This window comes from Poeciliopsis prolifica, unplaced genomic scaffold (assembly GCF_027474105.1).
Source record: "Poeciliopsis prolifica strain line A6 unplaced genomic scaffold, Auburn_PproV2 SCAFFOLD077, whole genome shotgun sequence".
Taxonomy (NCBI): Eukaryota; Metazoa; Chordata; class Actinopteri; order Cyprinodontiformes; family Poeciliidae; genus Poeciliopsis; species Poeciliopsis prolifica.
The window spans coordinates 198,305-219,760 of NW_026562452.1; the positions used below are offsets into that span (position 1 = coordinate 198,305).

The window sequence follows — 21,456 nt, forward strand, 5'->3', positions numbered from 1 at the left end:
TCTTCCTATGAGCATTCAGTGTATAAACCAGGACATGTTCGCCCCCTTTAGACTCTGAAGTGAAAACTGTACATCTCTATTGAAATGTGATTATGCCGCTGAGCTAAGAATAGTAACAGGGACACATGTTAATCTGCAAGGTCCAAGTGGCTCATGCCCATGGACACAGTAAAGTACGTCAAGAACTTTAGTTTTATTAACTCATACCTTTGAGTTCTCAATCACAGCCATATACCTAGCTTCAGTAGACCCTCGCTTGTGTAATGCAGTACACGTTTTGTTATATATAAGAATAGTGGCTTAAACATTATTATAAGTGAAACGGAGAGTGAAATGCTCATATGTGCCTCTTTATTACACACTAGCTTGCTTCTCCCCTTTTGTGATGTGGCTCGTTGACTCTTAGTGCACATGGGTATTCTTAAAGGTCCATGCAAAACCCACAGAACAATTATTCCCCCAGTTCATAGAAAAATACAATTCCCTTCTCTAAATCTCCCACTAAACTTTAATTTTCCTCTTTTTTTGATGGATAGGTAGCCTTTTTTATTTTAGGAAGCCTCTTTTTCATGGCCAACTGTTTTCTGTTTTCCATTTGTGCAAAAGAGAGAGACGCCAATACTTGTACACATGTAACTATTATATACTGTAGCTTTCCTCTCTCACTGATGCAAATTGTATGAGATTTTATGTTTTGCAGTGGATTCCATTTTGTTCTTAACCACATAGTGGAAATCCAACAATCCTACATTTCTCACGCATTGTGAATGGTAACAATATCGTCTCTAACCTCTTTTGTTTTTTTGTTTTGTCAAATCTTACTTTTTACATACTAAACTATAAATATTTGATACTAGATTGAAGGAAAGTTTTTTTTTGCTTCCTGTAATTCCACATAGGTCCCACCTGCTTGAGCTGATTAGTCTTCTTAAAGACTCAGTATGTATGCACACACCATCTGAAATTGTTAAATCAATAAACATGAAACAGCATTCAAGTTTCCAGAACGTCCAGTAAATCTTGTTCCAACTGAACCTGATGGTTGCCAGATATAATTAAGCACACCTGCAAGTTTCTTCAGGGTGCATTTGTTTCACTGATCTTGTTTCATTTTGTGAGTTTAAACAAATATAAGCGATTCATTTTGGTTGACCTGTGTTATTAAACTGGTGGAACCGCTAGGAGTTTATTTAGTCATCTGATTTAATCTCAGGGATCCTGTATGCCAACATTTTCTAGTTCACTTTCTTAAACGGTCATTTTCATTGTTGCACAGCCTTCTGCTGTAGCATAACAACAAACATGTTGGCGTCTCTCAAAGTACAACCATTACGAGTGCTGATCTCGAACCACACAGCTATAATTTTTAACATATTTCGAGTTTTATTGTGGTGATACAATAAAATAACAATTTCCTTGTTAAGTTCATTTATACCTGCAGGGAAGAGTTAGCAGGAGGAGATGAGAGAAATAAGCTGTCTGTAGATGTGTGCTCACTCTATTCTCCATGCTGCCTAATCCCCATATCAAATTGTTTCCTGTACTCCACAGGAAGTTGCCTGCTAAAGGCCTCATCACCACAGCCTCTGCTGGAGCTTCTGGGAATGTGGGGGTGGTAGCAGTAGATGTTGGAGGTTAGATTGGGGTAGTAGGGCTGTTGGACAGCTGTGGAGATGCAAAGCCCCCGCATCAATTATGCTCAAACACTCGCTCTACGCTTTAGGACTGTTTTTTATTACATGCTGTATAGTGCTGTGAAAAGTATTTGCTCACTTTCAGATTTCTTCTGCTTTACATTTTTCACACTTGTATTTTTCAGATGCTGAAATAAACTTTAATATCAGAATAAGATGCGATGGGGATAGAAGGAAGGTCATTTGATTTATTTATATATTACAGTATAAACAAAATTGTTTTTTCCAGACAATATAACATGAGGCAGATAATTTGTGAAAAAAGCTAGCTCCTCTGCCTTTTCCCAGTGGTCCTACAGGCATCTGCAGAAATGCATCATGCCCAGTCAGAAGCAACCAGTCAGAGCCAGGATCAGGGTCTTAGCTCTGTCAATCAGGCACATGTATGCAGTGCTCAATATCCAAATGTGATATTAAGTTGTCATATTAGGTGAAACAGTTTTGTTTTACTTAAGACAAAACTGTGATGGCCATGCCACTGATGATGCATAGCTATCATCAATGACAATACTAACTAGTCTAAGCATTCATTGCTTGCTCTGGTCTGGAAAACCAGCTAAGCTATACAGATAAACCTTGAGCAATGTGAAATAGTAATTGCCTCATAAACCTCATAGTTGTATTGCCCATCTTGACCACAACTGTTTGTATGTTGTGGAGGGATTTTGGCCCTTCTTTGTTTTAGCATGGCGTCTGTCACATTGGCGAAGCAGTCCCAAACCATCACATTACCACCATTTTTGACTGTGGGTATTGTATTTTTTCTGAAATGCTTTTTAAATGTTATCAATGGATGTAACCAGAAGTACATCTCCCAAATAGTGCAGCTTTAGTCATAAGGCCACGAAATATTTTTCCAAAATGGTTTGAGATCATCCAGGTGGATAACTGTAAAAGTGTTCTTTCTGCTCGGTAGTGGTTTCCACCTTGGTTCTCTCCCGTGGATGTAGTTTATGTTTGGTTTGTTGTAAGTGAATCTTGAATAGAGGCTTTATTCAAGATTCAGTAATCTTGAGTAAAGACTATTCAAGAATATTGATTAATAATAAACACTCCATCCATGTGGTTCTCTCCTATGGATGGAGTTTTTGTTTGGTTTGGTTTGTTACAATTGAATCTTTAGTAGTGACTATAACAGAGGCAAGTTAGGCTTTGCAGGGCTCGAGATATTATTCTGGGTTCTTTTGTGACCTCCTGGATTAGTTGGCAGTCTGTTCCGATGGCAATTTTGGTAGACTTACCACTTCACATAGGGTAAGTCTACCACTGCTCAATAGTTTCTCCATTTGTGGATATTGACTCTCTCTTGCTGGTGTCTCCATGCCTTAGAAATTTCCTTGTGACCCTTTAAAGACTGTCAATATCTTTTGCCCTGGTGACAAATGGGGCAATTATAATGACTATAATCGGATATAGGACTAATTTGATTAGAAAGCTTTATATCCAATTGGTGAAATTATCACATGAAAACTGAAGTCTGTGTTTGTCAAATTTGTGGGAGCTGAAACATGCATGCTCAAAAATGAAATCTGCAAAAACCTTTTCATTGATGTAGATTACTCACAAAACCTATTTACAAACTTTTGTTGCAAAGTTTTATTAAAGCAGCACCTAGAATAGCTACACTTTTAAAGTGTTATCTGATTTTCATCATTGTACCGATGAGGTACAATGATGTAATGCAACTTCATTTCTTTTTGAAATGTTTGAATGTTATTTGTCTCATTTTCAGTGTATTTTGTAAGGAAACGATCACAAATGAGTTTATCTTTATAACATTGAATGGCTCCTGTCTGCGAAGTATCAATGCTGACAACAAAAACAGCAATTTTTGGTACTTAGCTGATTTTCCACATTGACAAGCAGTCTAAGTAGAGGTGAGGGTTGTAAGTTAGTAGGACTAGTAGGCAAAGAGCTTTTGCCATCGCATATTGGTGCAGATTAATCTGTTCATTTCCTGTTACTTTACGTTACTTATTTCTGCTTGAAACTCCAGCATGACAGTCATTTAGGTTTTACCTTCTTTAAACTCACCCTTAATTAGTTACTTGATAGCTCAAAAGTTTCTGGCACTCTCGTGATGATGCATCTCCAGAGGCTTCTCCTCAGTAAATTAGTTTATTTGTGTATGCTAAATTGCTATTTTGGCATTGCAACAGTAGCAAACACCAGTCAAGAGATTCAGCTTTCACATGGGCACTTTGAATGCCAGACCACAAGCTCCCCTCAGGGAGCGTTTCTATACATACTGTCTGCATCCAGTTTGAGCTGTCTGGCTTTCTCTGCTATGCAACAGGGCTCATAAACAACCCAAAATAAGAGATGTCGTCACATTTATATGTTTATTTTAATGCATTTAAGGATAGCTAGCAGTTCACCACTGCATCAGAGAAACTAGTGTAGCGATACCATATGACCTGAGATGACCAACCCCCTAATCTCTCTCGGTTCTGCTTTGTGTCATGAATACCAATTTCCTCACGTATAAAGGAACATTTTGTGGCTTTATATGTTTTACCATCTGAACATTAGACTCTGTACTGGAACATCCATCTGCAAATTAAACATCACAAAGAGACATCTTTGGGAATCATTTGAGAAATGACTTCAGCAGTCTTCAGTAAGATGAGTCTAACCAGATAAGGCTATATTGGGACTTATTGATTACTACTGCCTCCTGTGTGGAGGAACCCTCTGCACTTATCTGATCTATAATGGCATAAATCAGCCGATGAAGGCTTGGGTGACCGGAGGCCAATAACTCTGGGAAGCAGGGCCCAATTTATTTGTCTCATCAGTAATCCCAAGAGCCAGTCAGAGGGGGGAGGACAGGAAGTCTTGAACCTCACATTTCGGCCCAGGAAATTGAGAAAATAAACAACTTATTAGATAAATAAACGAGGAAAGATAAAACCTCTTAGCCGTCTAATAGATTAAAAACAGGCCTTATTCTTAAGTAACTCCAAGGTTCCTATTCAGTCTTGAAAACTATGCAATATATACAGATTTTCTAAAAATCCTGAAACATTTTTCCTGTTTTATATTTAAATGTGAATCTTTGTCTTTAGTTTACCACATAAAAACTGCTCGTTCCTTTCTAATTCACTGATCGTTTTGGATTTTAGTCACCATCAACCAGACATATACTCAATCAAAAAGCAGTATGACCCTAAGGTCATACTATGTCTGAGTTTCTAACTGGACCCAAGCTTTTTGAAATGTGTTTAGTTAAGAGGCCAAACAATGAAATTCCAGTTTTGGACTTTTACAAAATTTAAGGTTAACTCTTATACGAAGGATTTATATTTTAATCTGTGATAATCCAGTTAAAGTTTTTCTGTGAATTAGAGATTTCAACTGTTTCTACAAATGTCCAGATGTCATTGAAAAAAAAAAACACAACAAAAACTACCACATTGCTGTATTAAAAGCTTGTCCTGCTATGTTTCATTTCTTGGTCTGTGATAAAACTGATAATGAAACCTAACTTTACAAAGACTTTGTCCTCAAATTTCCACACAGTCATCAAAACTGGGACTCTTGTGATGATGCATCTCCAGATATTTTCCAGAAAAAATCTGGAAAATGTACTTTAGAGCTTTTATGAAGGGGGGGTGGGGAGGAGGAACTTTTCACCAGCCAACTTCAGACCAGATGCTAAAGTTAAAATCTATCTGTGGTAGTTGCTTGATGGTTGGAAGATCAGCAACAGAAAGACCAGCCATTCAGCAGATTTACAGATGTTTTTGATGTTTATGCTTTCAACTATCCAAGATGTGACCTCTTGACCCTTTTGCCTTCCTCTGACCGGAGCAAGCTGGCTGGCTGGGAGTCAGCCCGGCGTCGCCCTGTCACGTTTATTTTCAGTCGCCTGTTTGGCTCGCCAGCCAAAGTGATAAAAGAGACTCAAGCTGTCCACAGTGGCTTGCCGTGTATCAATGTGCGTTCACAGGATTGCGTGCTGAGAGTGGTGGTGGTGTGGGAGACGAGAGGACGAGAAGGGAAAAGACGAGACACCGGATATTTGTGGCACTTCTTTCAATCCCCCCTGTCTGACCTTCTCCACTTAAGAGTATGTGACAGGCTTTTGAGTTGGCAGAGAGTGGCATAGTGATTGGAAGTTGGGTCTCACAGCCAGCAGTGTCTCTCTGAGCCAGTTACAGTAGCCGGCCAATTTTAGAGGAAGGCTTGAGTTGAGAGGGAAGCTGGGTTATTTACATTTTCTTTCTGCTCTTCTGCACAGGCACGCTGTCTCTCAGTCACCTGTAAAAATGAAGAAACCAACCAATGAGGAGTATGGGATGGGGGTGGATGAAGAACCAGATCTGATAGTAAAAGGTGAGTCTGAAGTTATTACTTTACTCTTTAATCATCAACAGTGCATTTAGTTGTTGTTATAAAATACACAGTGTTCAAGTGGCATCATAATAAAATCCTTCATGTATCTTCTTTGTATTACGTTGATAATAAGTCAATTTCTGACAGACAAAACTACAGACAAAAACTCCTGGATGTTTTGATGAATTCCAACCACATATTTCCTTTTTATATTTCACAAGATAAAATCCTGCAACCCTAAATGGTAGAAACACCTAAATGTGCTAGGTTAGGATTCTTCTTGTACTTTATTGTAGAAGATATTTCATGATCCAAACCGTCTGTTGTCTTTGCCGCTCTTCTTGTGTTCATGTTATGAGAACTACTGGTGTCAGTGCTCTTGTCTTCATGTCTACCACTTTTGATTAATGATCTCATGAGATATTTTTGTACAAGTATGTTTTCTCTTTTACCTCTGCTGAGAGGGAGCAGTAAAATGCTGTTGCTTGGATGTGTTGTGTCCTGTTTGGAATAGTGACACAAGCAGATTGCCTAATTCTGACTGCAGTTGCCATGCATCTCTGACTTGCCCTCCTCTCTGTGCACCTTTCACTGTTGGGTTTTCTTTAAAACATTTTCTTGTAAAAGTATGCACACCCCTTGAACTTTTAGGCATTGTGTCACTTTGGAGATGCAAACATCATTGTGTTTAATTAAACCATTAGCTGTGAAGAGGAAGAAAAATGTGCAACGTTTCCTTGTCCAGAAAACTTGTATATGAATCAAGCCCTCTTTTTTTCTTACACCCCCTACATAAAATCACTTGTAGCCATTTGCCTTCAGAAGTTCTTTAATTAGTAAATAGAGAATTAGAATGCATGCATACACACTAGCCCTGTTTAGTTCCCTTTAATCAAACTCTTTGCTTAGAAAGTATGGTTCGTTTGAGGAGGGAGGAATTCTGGTCCACCTAAAAACTTAGGTCTCGGTTCAATTTAAGTGAACTCCAGAATGGTTCAAATTTGTACATGGATGCCAAGTGGGTAGGAGATCTCTTCACTCTGAAAGGAGGAAGCAGTGAAAATGTTTTTGAAAAGGGTTCGGTTTGTTTGGCAGAGTGCAACATAAAGCGAGCCACAAACCCGATAATTTGACAAATATTGCGATTTTGCAATAGACTCTAGCAAACCGAGTCTACCAGACTATAAGGTGTGAAAACATGTGTTACCACCACTGTGGTAGTGGCAGCATCACACTTTGGGACAAGGGAGATGATAATGAAAATAATTATGAAATGCATAAGGATTTAAACCTTAAAGATACAGCTAAGTTTAGATTAAAGCACATTTTTGCAATAACCTGGGCAAAGTCTAGATCTGTGCCAACCCTGTTTTATGGAGATTATCTTGAATCCTTCTTTTTGGTTTTGCATGTAACATAATATGTTGCAGCTTGCAGTTATAACTTGAAAAAATAAATAAATAAAAACGTTTGTCATTTTTTGAAATTCCAACCATTGAACTAGCAATCATGATCAGAAATCATTAGACTGCACTGGTAAACACATTTTCACTGAGGGACACCTCAGTGACACCTCTTTGATAATTTGGCTCATTTTTCTCAATAAAAATTTGAAGAATGCCTCCATTAGTGCATTTTTCTTCCTGTAGATGTTTATACCTCTTTTTTATTCCCCAGCTAGACATCCAGAGGCAATGTGGGGCGAATATTGCCCCAGCATCTAAAATAGGGCACTGCCAATGCAGATATAGACTGATGGTGTGAGGATAAATTGTAAAACCCATGGAGTGGTGACAGAAAGAGATGTTGACATTGGTTTATTGACATACCTTTGTTGATTTATGGTTAAAATTACTCCTCACATGATGCATGACTTTGCATGCTCCAGTAAACTGTAGCTTAGCAGTCTGGATGTGTCTGATCCAAAAGAAGAAAAAGGTTATGCAAGATTTTTTTGCACGAATGTAAAGTTCGTCTTGCAACTTACAAATGTCATTTAAAAAACATTATTGTTGGTCAATAGGAATTTATTTAAGCTGTTTGTGGGCAAGTTGGAAGTTTTTCTTCTAATTTTATTTTTAAAAAGCAAAATGTTTCCTAAATTTAGTTAAATGCAAACAAACTGGTATTGGATATCTTTACTTATGATATCCAATAAATATCTTAGTCAAACAAATTTGAATGCATGACTGTTTTTTTTACAGTAACATTATGCGTTGTTAAATTTGTGGAACAAAAATCCAGTATTCTGGAAGCAGTAGGAGGTTTGGAGGAAAAAAAAGGAAATACACACAGAGAGAGATTGTTTTCTCAATCTATGTTTGAGGGGGCAGGGCACTGAGAGGTCAGGGGTCACAAATGAAACAAATTAAGGGCGAGCCATGGCCCTCAGGGGAAACATTAGCAGGCTACAGAGATGGGATCCAGATGGAAGAGCCTGAGAGGGTTATACACAGGGGGTCTGGGGACTCTTCTGCCCTTTCTGTCTTTTCCTTTCTCTGCTTTTTTTTATAATCACACTGGTTAAAGTTGCCAAAACGTACTGCATCTGTGGGACATCCTGTCTCTGTGACGGGAGAGGGGCTAGGGGAGGGGCAGCAAGGCAGTTGTACTCTTCTCTCCTTAGCTCTTGCCCAGACAGCTTGTCTGTCTCCACCATTCCACATCCAGCCCGTTGGTAAGCTCAGCCCTGCAGTAGCTCATGATTTCATTTTTCTTGCCAGGATTTGATTTGAAATTCATCTGATGTGGTATAAAAAATTTTTTTTTATTTTTATCTAAGCTATTTGTGGTGCTTTAACACAGATACAAAATTACTTATTTCTTATATGGAGGTATCCTTAAATTGGAGTCTTAGTATATCTGTCAATAGATTTTTATTTCTGATCAGCACCAAAGCAGTGGGATCTTTATATTGCCTGGGAAAACTCTGGATCAAGGTTCAGAGTGGGGAGAGAGGGAAAATGGGAAAGATGAAAGGAAATAGGAAGAGAGCAAGTACAGAAGGAAGAAAGATGCCTGTGAAATAAACACTGACTGACAGGTGGCACACAGCTTGCTAACCACAGAGGAAGCTGTGATGCTGATCGTGGCGTCATTAGTTTTCACAGGGTTCGAGGCTGAAAGTCTACTTCCTAATTGTGCCTTTTAAAAGTATTCCCAAGATGGGCTGAATGAGCCATGTGCTCTCATATGAAGTCGCCATGTAGTTGTTCCTCTGCCATTTCTAAACACCATCAAGAACTACACCAAGTGGCTTATGACAGCTTTCCATGCTCTCACTGTCAGCTCTCCAACTTTGATCAACACCATAACCGCTACCAGAACTCTTCAGCCTGTAAACTCTGTCTACAGGCAGAGTTTGAATTGGGCTCTTCCAAACTTACTTATTTATGTTTTCAGATTAAATACTTATTCAGACCAATTTGCACACATAGCCGAAGGGAGGAGAAGTTCACTGTTTGGGAACAGTGGTTCTGTTTTGCTGCAGTCTCAACAAACCCTCAGAGCTTTGGGAGCAAAACAGTATTGCATTGTAGAAACGGGCCTGGCAAGTACAGAAGGCATGTCTACAAGCATGACTGCTGTAGTCTCTTTGTCTCTCTCTCCGTCACTCTGTTCTAGTAACACTCTCTCCTTCTCACACTGTCCGCCTCAAAAGCGATAATTATGTTGGTTGCATGCAACAACTACTGTCTGTTCTATCAGCTGCTCGTATTTTTATCCACTTGTACAGTGGTTTTGAAACATTTTATAACAGTTCCAAGTATCGCCACACCATACAGCAACAGTAAGGATGCATCTTATTCAGTTGGGATATCATTGAAAAATTGAACACAATGCACATCAGCATCATCAGATGCATTAATTGTGGTTGTGTCATTTTCTGTCAAATCATCTGCACCTGGTCAGCATTTGACTCCAAGATATATTCTCAAACTTGTTGCATTGAGGACAGCTGAAGCTCCTTAGGAAATTCCTCAAACTGGAGACTAATATAGTATCCTGTTTAAGTGCACTTCAGTGTGTTACAGGTACCAATTAATGTGTCAATTCATGAGACGCACTAAAGCACTGTAGATGTGTATTCTCCTTAGATTTATTTCAGCAATTCAGTTCAACAAGTAAAACTCAATAGATTAATTACAAACTGTGTATCGTGTCTTTGGTCACACCTGTTTTTTGTTACCCTTTTTGTTTTTCTTCCACTCAATTTTTTATTAAAATGCCTCCATAAAGCTCTTTGTGTCAGCAGTCTTTCTCATAATTGTGTTGGCAATAACATAACATTTCTGATTTAAACTGTTACTTATTTCAGCAAATTTTTTGAGAAACTGACTTTTAAGATTTTAACTGTAAGCTATAACCATCGTACAAAATGTATAAAAATCCCATAAAGTTTAACTTCAAAGTGCACAAATTTTGTTTCTCACCAATACAGACTTCAAAATCCAATGTAGCTGCTATAGCCACATTGCCATTTTTGAGGATTTGTACACACCCTTTTGTACATATAGTTTTTCAGTATATAAAATGCTGAGAAATGTATTAACTTTACTGTTTATCTTTGCTAATAACAGTTAGCCTAGTTACTAAATAGTGACACATGGTAACTTTTCTTGATTTGAAACTCAAACACATATGAGCTAGAAAGTTCCAACATCAAATGTAAACATTGTAGGTCCATTTCAGTTTGCATTTAGAGTCCTCAAAAATTTCTCCAGTGTACATCCTTTTTGAGTAACATCCTACGAAGCAAAAGGCAACATATTTGAACAACATGTGCTTCAATGTGTCAATAATTCTAAAGTTATTAACTGTCATTTGTTTGTATTTACCTAACAAATAATCAATTAGAAGTTGATGCCAAATACTTGTCAAAGTTGTATTTTGGTTTGAGAACCAAGGTCCAGTTTCTACCTAAACAAGTTAGAATTTATGGAAATTTAAAGAAGCTAAAGCTGCTTCAGGAAAAATAATAAGGACTTGGTCAATATTTGTGTGTTGGCTTATTTTTGTAAATGTGCTCTGTTTTTTGTGTGGTAATTAAATATAAATCTGTAACTCGAACCCAAATAGGGACTGTTGATTCCGAAAGCAAATCTTCTAATTGTTTTGCTGATTTATTTATTTATATATATTTTTTTGTATGTTTTGAATTTGTCAAATAATGCTGGTGTTTTTTGTTTTTTCGTTGAAAAAGGTTGGCTTTTACGGGAGGTTGGTGGTAGCTGGATAAAGCATCGTCGGTACTGGTTTGTCTTGAGCCAGGATTCCCTCGACTACTACACTGGGCCAGAGAAAGGCGCTCGGAGACTGGGCACGCTGGTTCTCACCAGTCTCTGCTCTGTCATTTGGCCAGACAAGCAAACTTACAAAGAAGCAGGTGAGCTCTGGAAACGTATATTTATGCTCGGAAAGTGCACAGAGATGGGCAGAAGCAGTCTTACGTGGTTTCCCAAAAATGTATGTAAAGTTTAGCCAGACGTGCTTCAAGTCTTTACTGGGAATTCTTAAATGGGGGTTTCCCTTGTATTGTCTTCAAAGATATGTCTCTTGAGACCTTTTCCTTCCCTACTGTGACACATACACATACTTTTGGGAAATCCCAGTGTACTTTCTTCTAAAAACATGACTCAGGTCTGAATTGGAAGTCTTCTTCCACCATTTCCCATTTTTAGATTACCGAAACAAAAGAATTAAAGATTTCAGAAGACAACTCTTTGTTGTGTGACACTGGGATGACCCTGTTCTTGTCGCTGTCATAGTCTGTCTGTCTGCCTGGACGTTCTTCAATGGAGGAGATTATGTCCTGCTGACTTAACCAAAACCACTTGAAACGTCCTGAATTGTTCTTCAAATCCAAGCCAAAACATATTTCTTGCTAAATCATTACACCCAGGGACTTTTTTGACTTTGTTGTGCTTTCAACAGTGACTGTGTCACAAACACAACTGAATACATTTGTGTTTCCTGAAAGTCACTGAGAAATTTGTCAATAAGCTGTTGCAAGAAAGCTTTACTTCAGATTATCTTTGCTTAATGTTTGGTTTGTATCTTTATCTAGAAGCTAAGCTTAGTCACGTAATAGCCATGTAGCTGCTGCTAGAATAAAAGACTATTTAATACTTCCTTTGAGCAACTAGGAAGCAGATCCTTCCTTTTATATATTTATTTTGCTGTTTTTTTTTTCTTCCTCTAAGGCCAGATTGACTGCAGAAAAACTGTTCTAGTTTGGTTTTGGTGTGGCTTGAGGTTTCACTAGGTCTGACCTTTAATCCTCAGTGAATCAGTGAGAGGAAGTTGGAGAGAGTAAGAGAAAGTCTAGATGTCGCCGTGTATGACTACTTCCTTTTAACTTGAATTACATTCAAAGATCAGGTTCAGGTTAGACTTGTGTAATTTATTCTGATTTTTTTCAGGTTACTGGAGCATTACTGTTTATGGACGGAAGCACTGCTACAGGCTGTACACCAAGCATTTCAATGAAGCGGTGCACTGGGCCTGCGCCATCCAAAAAATCATTGATACCAAATCTCCAGTGGAAACGCCGACACAACTTTTGATTCGAGACATTGAGGTGGGCCACATGAAAGAAAAAATAAACATACATAAGTATGCACACAATTCCTGCCAACTACTTGTGATAAGAGCCACCAAACACAAACAGCCATCGGACTGCTCATTATTCAAGCCGCTTTGTTATCACGGAAAACACACGGCCACAACATTCTTTGAATCTAAAGTTTACTCTAGACCCTTTTTTTTTCCTTTTCATTGAACTCTTTTCATGTAATCAAACTATGACAGCATACAAAGACATAATGATAAAGGTATTTCCAGGTATTTAACCATAACTTTCCCAAGAATACAGTGCATTCTAAATGCAATTTGAGAGGAGTTGAAAAAGAATGATGTTTTGGAATCTCATTTGGCAGAAAGAAAACATTTATTGCATCAGTCCATCCTTCGGGGCTAGAAAAGGGGCAGGATTTGGCAAAGGAGGTGGAACAGGGCAAGGCAAGAAGCTTTGGGTCCAGATAAGCAGCCCTTTGGTTGGCCTCCTGTCTCCGTAATCTCTCAACGAGAGTCTCTAATCTTCAAGAAAATGGTTAATCTACTTGCCTGTGTCTGTCACTGTGTGTTCAGCTAGAAGGGGCCGAGCTTACATTTGGAAGAAAAGAAGAGACCTGCTTTTTAAATGTCTCTTTCTTTATCTGTTTAGCAGACTGAAAGCAGAGCATGAGAGAAAAACAAGACAAACTTAAATTAGAAAAAGGTTTGAAGCATACCCAGCACAGCAAAGAAAAAATGTGCAACTGGATTAAAAGAATTGAGATAATCAACACCATTTTGAAAATTCACTTAAAAAACATTCGCTTTTGATTATGGAAAGTTTGAATTACTTTTCGGACAATGAAAGAATCCAAAAAGCTTTGCCAGAGCTTTATTTGTGTATGTTGGACCAATCAGCATTTTCCTTAAAAGTACTGGCAGCTTTGAAGTGACTTAGGTTTGTGTTTGTCTGTGATAGATGATGTTTAGTATTTTCCAAACTGGTTTCAAACCATGACGATCACTTATTAACCCCAAATCTGTTTACCATAAACCTACCAGCAACACTTCTTCACATTTCAGTCTGAAACTGACACAAAGTTGTCTATAGGTGTGAAGTGGAAAGAAAACAATACGTGTGCTTTCAAATGTTTTCCAAAAGCTTTTCACCAGGTTCTGACATAATACTTTGAATTTTGTGGCTGTAATGTGTCAGGAAAATCTGGAAAAGTTATTTATTGCTGCATTTAGCCTAAATTTTGCAAGACTCAAGTGTGTTTTCTTACATTCTTAGTTAAAAAGTGCAACATTTCTAGATCTAACTCTATCAATATTATCTGCATTTCTAGTGAAAAATAGCTGAGTTGCTGATTTTGCCACAGAACAGCATCTCATTCCCACAGTACAAACGGAAGACTGTTAAATTTGCCACACTAAGAAGGGTAAAGCTGACTCGTTTCACAGTGAGGCAGACGTAGAGAGAGAGGAGAGAGAGACATGGGGGGAAAATGGAGGAATTGGAGTAGTTGCAGAGTCAGGAGAGAGCCAGAGCCGTTGCAACGTTACTAATGAGCAACAGGTGTTCGGGGGCAGTAGCGTGGAAGCCATCTGTACTGCTGGAAGACATCTATCCACATACACAGTGAAAGACAGAAATGCACGCACAGTCAACCCATTGACACTGGTGGATAAAGTATAACGTGTCAGTCATGCAAGTGTGCTGTGCTGTGCTGGGTCATCACTTGACCTTTCTGTTACTTTGAAAGCTGCCAGAGCCAAATTGTGACCCTGGTCAGATCAACCTTGGTCACCTCAGATGGACGAAAGCACGCACTAAATCACAGATGCTGACAGCCCTCCTGATCTCAGGAACACAGAATGAACATGATATCAAATTATTTTGTTTGCACACAGGAGAATAAGTTCAACCCAGAGGTGGTGGAACACATCTACCAACACAACGCCATTCTTAAGTACACCCAGGGCCCCCTCTATGCTCCTCTGCTTCCTTTCCCTTACGGCAATCTGGAGCACACATGTGAGTACCTGAAGATTTACATGTCCAATATGACAAAAGCTACAGTTTTATTTTAGTATTTGTACCATGCAATCTTATCTCTTCAGACCACAATGGGAAGGGCTACGGCTCAGTGCGTGAGGAGGCGGTGAAGCTCTTCAACTGCCTGCAGCAGCTGGAGTCGGCACGGGAGCCGGTTCCAATCATCCAGGGCGTGCTGCAGACCTGCCTGGACCTGCGGCCCCTCCGTGACGAGGTGTACTGTCAGCTGGTGAAGCAGACCAGCCACACGCCTTCCCCGAACACCGCTGCGCATCTCCGTTACTGGCAGCTCCTCACCTGCATGAGCTGCACCTTCCTGCCAGGGTCCACCGTGCTCAAATATTTGAGGTTCCACCTCAAAAGGTAAGAGCTATGCAAAGGCACTCTATTAGAATATAGTAGAAACCTTTTTGTATATACATTTGGAAAAATTAGGAAACTTGTTGGCAGTATGAGATTTTCATTGGCTTTTTGAGTGTGATCTGATAACCGATGATATTTTAGATTTGAGCAAAGCAATCAAATCTAAAATATTGCAGAAATAGTAAAGTTGCAATCTCAAATAAACACACTAAATTTAATAGTTTTATGTTTTTATTTTGCTAGACTTTTATCCTTTTTGCTGTTCAAGTATTAACATAACATATTAATTGTTTTTCAGTCAGACTTTCTGCTCTTTTAGCAAGCCTACAGTCAGACTTGTAGCTTACTGACAGAGGTTTTAAATCAGTGCAGTCTCATGGGTTTAAACAATGGCGAGTGAGTCTCTTTCTGCTCAGATTTTACGAGTTTCTATTTAGAATTCTTCTGAAGTCCTCTGATTTTTGACTGGGACAATTGAAGCTCACCAACAATCTTCATGTCTTCCATCCAACATAGCTGCTGTGTGAATATAGAATATAGTTATTGGCACTTGTGTTTGTGAACATGTTCATTTTGTTTGAATGCACAAAATGTTTTCCTTTCAAAATGTTACGGTCTCAACTCTGCCATAACGTCATTCAGAGCTCTGGCATCCAAAACAATCCAAACACATGCAACTGGAAAAAACTGAGGCCAAAATTCTTTTTTTTTTTTTCAAATATTTTAGAGTTTTCAATTGAAACTTTTTAAACCTTACCAAGGACTGACATCAGTACTCTTTTTTTCTAAAACATGTTTTTAAGGATCTTCTTTTCTTTTTTTTTTTACCTTGAGAGATGCTCGGAAGTGGATTTGCTCATGTTAAACACAGATCAAGTAAATCTTGAAGTACAGAAACTACCTGTCATCTTTTTCTTGTTGGATTTTCAAGCAAAAAATAAGCTATATATATATATATATATATATATATACACTTTTTTATCTCTGACTCATCTTTGTGCAAATGTTTTTCTTGAAGAAGGAACATTTCGTTTGGCATTGACATTTTGAAGTAACAGTGCAGTTGTCAGATTTTACATTGGACTGAGCCGAGTTAAACTGAAGTTGACATCAGGCCAGAAGTTGGTTGCTGGTTACAGGGAGGAGCCTGCGATGCAGAACAGGTTTAGCTGGGAGATTAAGGTGAACCAGTAGTGGCAGGGAGACTGCAGAGTCTAGACATTATACAAAAAGCAGGCGCCAGTGTCCCTAACCACTAGTTTAGATATAGTAGCATGATATGCTCCACATTGTTAACATGCTCCCGAGGACAGATGCAGTGTTCGAAGGCTGGATTTGCAGGTCTGAATTAGCCCCTCTGTCAAGCCTGCTTATCCAAGTTGTTAGCAGTGCTGAGCCTCCTGCTCTAGACTTTCCAACACCGTGCCATCAAACCACCAACGTTTTCTATCTATGTTTCTACACTGGGAATTGCCCTCTAGCTAATGGAACAGTTGCATGCAATGGCAATTTATAATAACACTGTGTAACTCGCTGGCTCTGTGTTTTGATACGTCTTGCTGTCGCTCTCACGCACTTTCTCACTCTGCGGATCAGCGCTGAGGCTGCAGCTGGGCAGGAGCTGAGTCTGGAGCTGGGCACCAGGCCCAAAAACCACTCCTCCTCCTCTCCCCCGGTGCCCTGAGAAACCCCCGGGGAATGTCTGCTGTCAGAAGGAATAGGCCAGGAGAAAGAAAGCAGAGCAGGAGGGGGGCAAGAAAGCAGGAAGCAGCAGAAAGGGCCAAAGAGAGGAGAGTAAAGGAAGGATCGCAGAGGCTCAGCGGAACATTCCTGATTATGTTTCAGCAGGACAAATCCCACCCTGTGGCCATACAGTTATGAGATGGCAGGACATTGGAGTAAAGGAGTGTGCTTTTCTGTGTCTGGCAAACGGTTTCTTAGATTTTTCAGTTGAATATGCATTTCGATTTTTAGATGAATGTTTGAGCATTATTGTTTCCTTCCTTTCCCGTCCCTCTGTTTACTCAGGGTTGAACTATTAGCTTCATTACACCATATTTCATGCCCTTTATTGCTCACAGAGTGTCAGACTTCAGACTCCATTTGATATTTGTGCACCTCTTCCCCATCCCCTTCTTTTTTTTTAATAATTAAACGTGCACTGAGCTTCACCTAGCACTCCTGGACAGTCCGCTGGGAGGAAGCAGCAGGTCACTGCCGCTCACAGGAACGGAAACACCTCTTCCTATTTCCAAAGTCAAACATGTTTTCTTTTCCATTATGCTTTTATTTGAAGGATTGGGTGATATTGACTTTTTTAAGTCTTTAACAGGTCGAGTGAGAACATTTCTCATTCCTCGCCTCATTTACTTTTAACATTTACAGAACGAGAAAAGGTAAAGAATGAAGCTCAATCAAAGGGATGGTGGAAAGATAAAAAGTTCAAAGATTGGACCTAACATCAACAGGATTAACAAATCCTTTCTTTCTAAACCATGGATTCTACTTTACAGTTCATGAGCACAGATGCAATATATTTTCTTTCTCTCATTCTTTTCCTGCTTCCTGCAGAATTCAGAGCCAAAGTCCTGAATCTGAAATGGATAACTATGCATCGTTCATCAGTGAGGCTTTGGAAAAAACTAAATGCCGCGAGTGTGTGCCATCATGGGAGGAGATCCAGATGCTGATGAACCGACAGGAGATGCTGTGCACCGTGCACTACCCTGGCCCTGGCTCCTGCCAGCTCTACATCAGCTCTCACACCACTGCCAATGAGGTTTGGGAGCATTTATCAGTGTTCAGCTTGTATGGCTTAAGGCATTCTCAGGCTCTTCAGATTCTTGCACGTGTTTTTGTTCAAATTATGAAAGACGCCTTGGATTCTGAGCCTCAACAACCTCAAACTTTTTTTTCTAATGGTCTTCTCCTCTGCCTTTCATCAGGTGGTCCGAAGGATGCAAGAGAAGCTGGGCCTTCAAGACAGCAAAAATACATTTGCACTGTATGAGCAGAATGCACTGTGGGAGCAGCCGGTCGCAGGAAACTCCCTTATCGCAGACATCCTGACCAGGTATGAAAAGGATTTGTGGTTTTCACGTTTTAAAAATCAGGCAGTGCCAAAAATCTGTCACAAATTAAAGCTATTTGTGACACCAACCATGCCTCTAATGCAGAGGCAGACTGTATTACAATACAATACAAGATCTCTAGAATATTACTTGCTGGCACCACTTCTGTTTCTGCAACTCCTTTTTACCGGTAGGACAGCTCTTGAGCTATAATATTTTACAACCTTGGAGCATACAGAGAGATGTTTGACCAATTTGGTGCACTTAAGATTTTCTTGTTTTGTTTTTTTTTTTTAAGTTGAAATGGCCCACAGCATAACAGATCCTCCACCATGCCTAACAGTGGATGTAAAATACTTTCCCACATATGCATCATTTGTTGTGTTTTTGGGTTTTCGTCTGCTTTGACAAAAGTACACAGCTCCAGTGTACATTTTTGATGTTAGGAAAGAAAACACTTTTAATTTGCACATTTTTCTCATCTAACTGGTCGGCCTGCAGAGAGAGTCTAATGGTTGTTGTGGAAAGTTGGTGACTTCAAGATGACTCTTCGTGGCAGATCAGTGAGCTGCCAAGATGTTCTAACCGTCTTGCTCACAGTGCGTAGTTGACACAGTTCAGGTTGTTTTAAACTTGAATAGTCTGACTGTAAATATCTAGACGTTTAGGTGAGCAGTTATTTTTGTAGCCGTTTGCTGTTGCATGAAGGTCAACACTCTCTTATCTTACTTTACTGGCATGGGCTCTTGTCTTTCTCATTCTGAAGTTTGGCTGAGAGAAATGGGCTCAGTAATTTAAGATAAATTTACTTTTAGACTTTTTTTTTCTTTTGATATCCATAAATATTTTTGCTTTTAATTAGATGCTACATGCTTGTTTGTGTTTTTGTCCATATGACCTTTTCTGTTCTTTCTGGCCAAACCTGGCAGCCTGCATGGAAGAAGGATTGGTGTAATTAGTTGCAGAAACTAGGAAAGATTAATTTGATTATTGTTTCTACAACAGATGCTCCCAAATTGTGTGAAAATAGGCTAAACACAAGCTGTCTTTACAACTGTATTACATTAACTGCTCCTTTTCCTCTGTCCTCTGCGCAGCTTCACCACCAAAGAGTCGGAGTCTCAATCTCAGTGGAAACTGTGTTTTAAGCTCTACTGCCTGTTGGACGCTGACAGCATATCAGTGGATAGCATCGAGTATTTATTCCTCTTTGAGCAGGTAATGTTGCAATAAACCAAAACAGTATTTTCTCTTTCTGCTGTCCCCTTAATAAGTGATCAATGAAGAGATGTGATTTATGGCCCTGGAGAAAGTCATCCTTCCTATTCCATTGGATTATTCATGATTTTACAGGACAATATTGAGTCACAGTCAGTTATTGCAGGAGAGAACATGGAAAGCATAAAAACTATGACTAAGAGCACTGGTTGCAGTGCAGTAGGGTCGAAAGGTAGCTTAATTACAGCATTTTTTTCCTGAGGACTTCTATAAAAGATTTATAAGGTGCAATAAAACAGGGTGGGCCAAAAAATGATTGGATTCAGGTTATTAGTAACAGCCGTGTCCTTTCGTCTCTCTTGGTCTTTCTGCTGAAGTGCCATGAGATGGTGGTGCGTGGTCAGCTTCCAGCATGCGAGGAGGACCTGCTTGCCCTGGCGGCCCTCAGGCTTCAGAGCCTCACGGGAGACTTCAGCACGCACGCCCCCTTCCCGCCTCTGGACGAGCTTTTCCCCGGTCATATGCTTGAAACTCGGGTCCTCATGTCGCTCTCAGCCCCGCAGGCGGCACCCCCCTGCCAGGTGGGGGGTCAGGACTGTCCCGCCACGCAGCGGTTCCCTACAGGCCTCCTGGCTGGGACGCTGTGGAGTCACTCGGCCACGGTCGCTCACAAGCAAAAGATGGAGAACGACAAGCGGCTGCGCAGCCGGCTGAAGGAGGAAGCGGCAGTGGTGACGACGGCCATCTTGGAGCGTTGGAAGGGTCTGACTGGGTACAGTAGCAGGGACAGTATGGCTGCCTACCTCACAATTGCACGGCAGTGGTCAGGCTTTGGATGCACTCTTTATGAAGTGGACTTTTACATTGTGAGTATTTTGATGGGAGTCTCTTGTGGTTTGCCCATCTGGAATTGCTCCATTCTCTCATTTATAATATTTTTTTTTGTGTTTGCAGAGTTCAAAAGGGAATTTCTCTCAGAAACTGTGGCTGGGTGTCGCTGCTACATCTGTGTCCATCTACAAGCAAGGAGAATCAGAGGCTTTGGAGTCCTTTCCTTATGGCCAGATTTGCTCTTATGGTGTATCTGACAGCAACACCTTTAAGATCACAGCTGGCGATCGGGATCTAATATTTGAAACCAGCAAGGTAAGGTAGCACACACATCCCAAGTCTGCAAACGCGGGGTAATAAACTCTATTCGTCTTCATTGCAGTCTTTGCAGAGACAAGGAGTCTTATCAGCAAGTTGCGTCCTGCTGTATAAGAGAAGAGACACACTGTCTTCTCACCATAACCCGCCCTCTCTTCCTTCCAGCTCTTTGACCGGCTTAAAAAACCCTCGTTATTTCAGTCTGAATCGAGGGCACACAACCTGCCGCCTCTGTCTAACCAGTCGCGACCACCACAAGTTAAACTTCCTGGTATTAAATGCCGTCGGGGCTGAGCTTTATTGCTGTGGTTAGATTAAAATATTAGGCTAAACATTTCTCAGAACTGTGGATGCTCTTCCAAAGAGACACCCCCTCCCCCCGTTGAGAACAAATCTTGCCTTTCACTACACTGACTTCCTTGCATCTTCCCACACGGAACAAAAACTCCCTCTGTGATCTCTCATGAGGCACAAGAGTGGCTTTTATTTATTTATTGGGCTCACAGGCAAATTGGAGTGCAGCTCAGTAAGACTTCTTCTTTTATGAACCTAAGTTCTTATAGTGGTGTGACATCAGTAGGAAGGGGTTTGCACCACTGGGCACAGAAAATAAAGGTGATTTGATTATCTGTGCAATTTTAACAGCTGAATGAAAGGATTATTGTTGGCCGCTGGCTGTTCTGTTGAGAGGAAACATTAACAGAAAAAGTGTTTTATCAGTTTTTATTGGTCATGTTTATTTAGGCCAGATAAAAATTGACACAATGATCTCTCAAACTAATATATGCAGATATGTAGAATTTTACACTTATGTTTTTTTTATTAAGGATTTTAAAACTGTGGCATACATTTGTATTCAGGTCCCCTGGGTTAAAATGTTTGAGAACCACCTTTCACTTGGTAAAGCAGCAGTGCTGTATGGGATGCTAAAAGCTTCAGGTGTTGTTTAATCACCTAATCTTACTTCAAACCTGTTCATAACTTTCTTCTGACCTGTCTGCTGTGTTCC

General features: G+C 39.9%; 1 protein-coding gene across 2 annotated transcripts in view; it reads left to right on the forward strand.

Moving 5' to 3' along the window:
- The window catches only part of plekhh3 (pleckstrin homology, MyTH4 and FERM domain containing H3), a 38,683-nt gene that overhangs the window by 14,763 nt on the left and 2,464 nt on the right, over positions 1-21,456 (forward strand). For both annotated transcript variants that reach the window (XM_055021554.1, XM_055021555.1), the window contains 10 exons: positions 5,938-6,032; positions 11,236-11,418; positions 12,455-12,612; positions 14,502-14,625; positions 14,712-15,009; positions 17,581-17,788; positions 17,955-18,082; positions 19,178-19,298; positions 19,676-20,164; positions 20,253-20,444. In XM_055021554.1, coding sequence (XP_054877529.1) covers positions 5,938-6,032; positions 11,236-11,418; positions 12,455-12,612; positions 14,502-14,625; positions 14,712-15,009; positions 17,581-17,788; positions 17,955-18,082; positions 19,178-19,298; positions 19,676-20,164; positions 20,253-20,444 — 1,996 coding nt within the window. The remainder of the gene's footprint in view (positions 1-5,937; positions 6,033-11,235; positions 11,419-12,454; positions 12,613-14,501; positions 14,626-14,711; positions 15,010-17,580; positions 17,789-17,954; positions 18,083-19,177; positions 19,299-19,675; positions 20,165-20,252; positions 20,445-21,456) is intronic.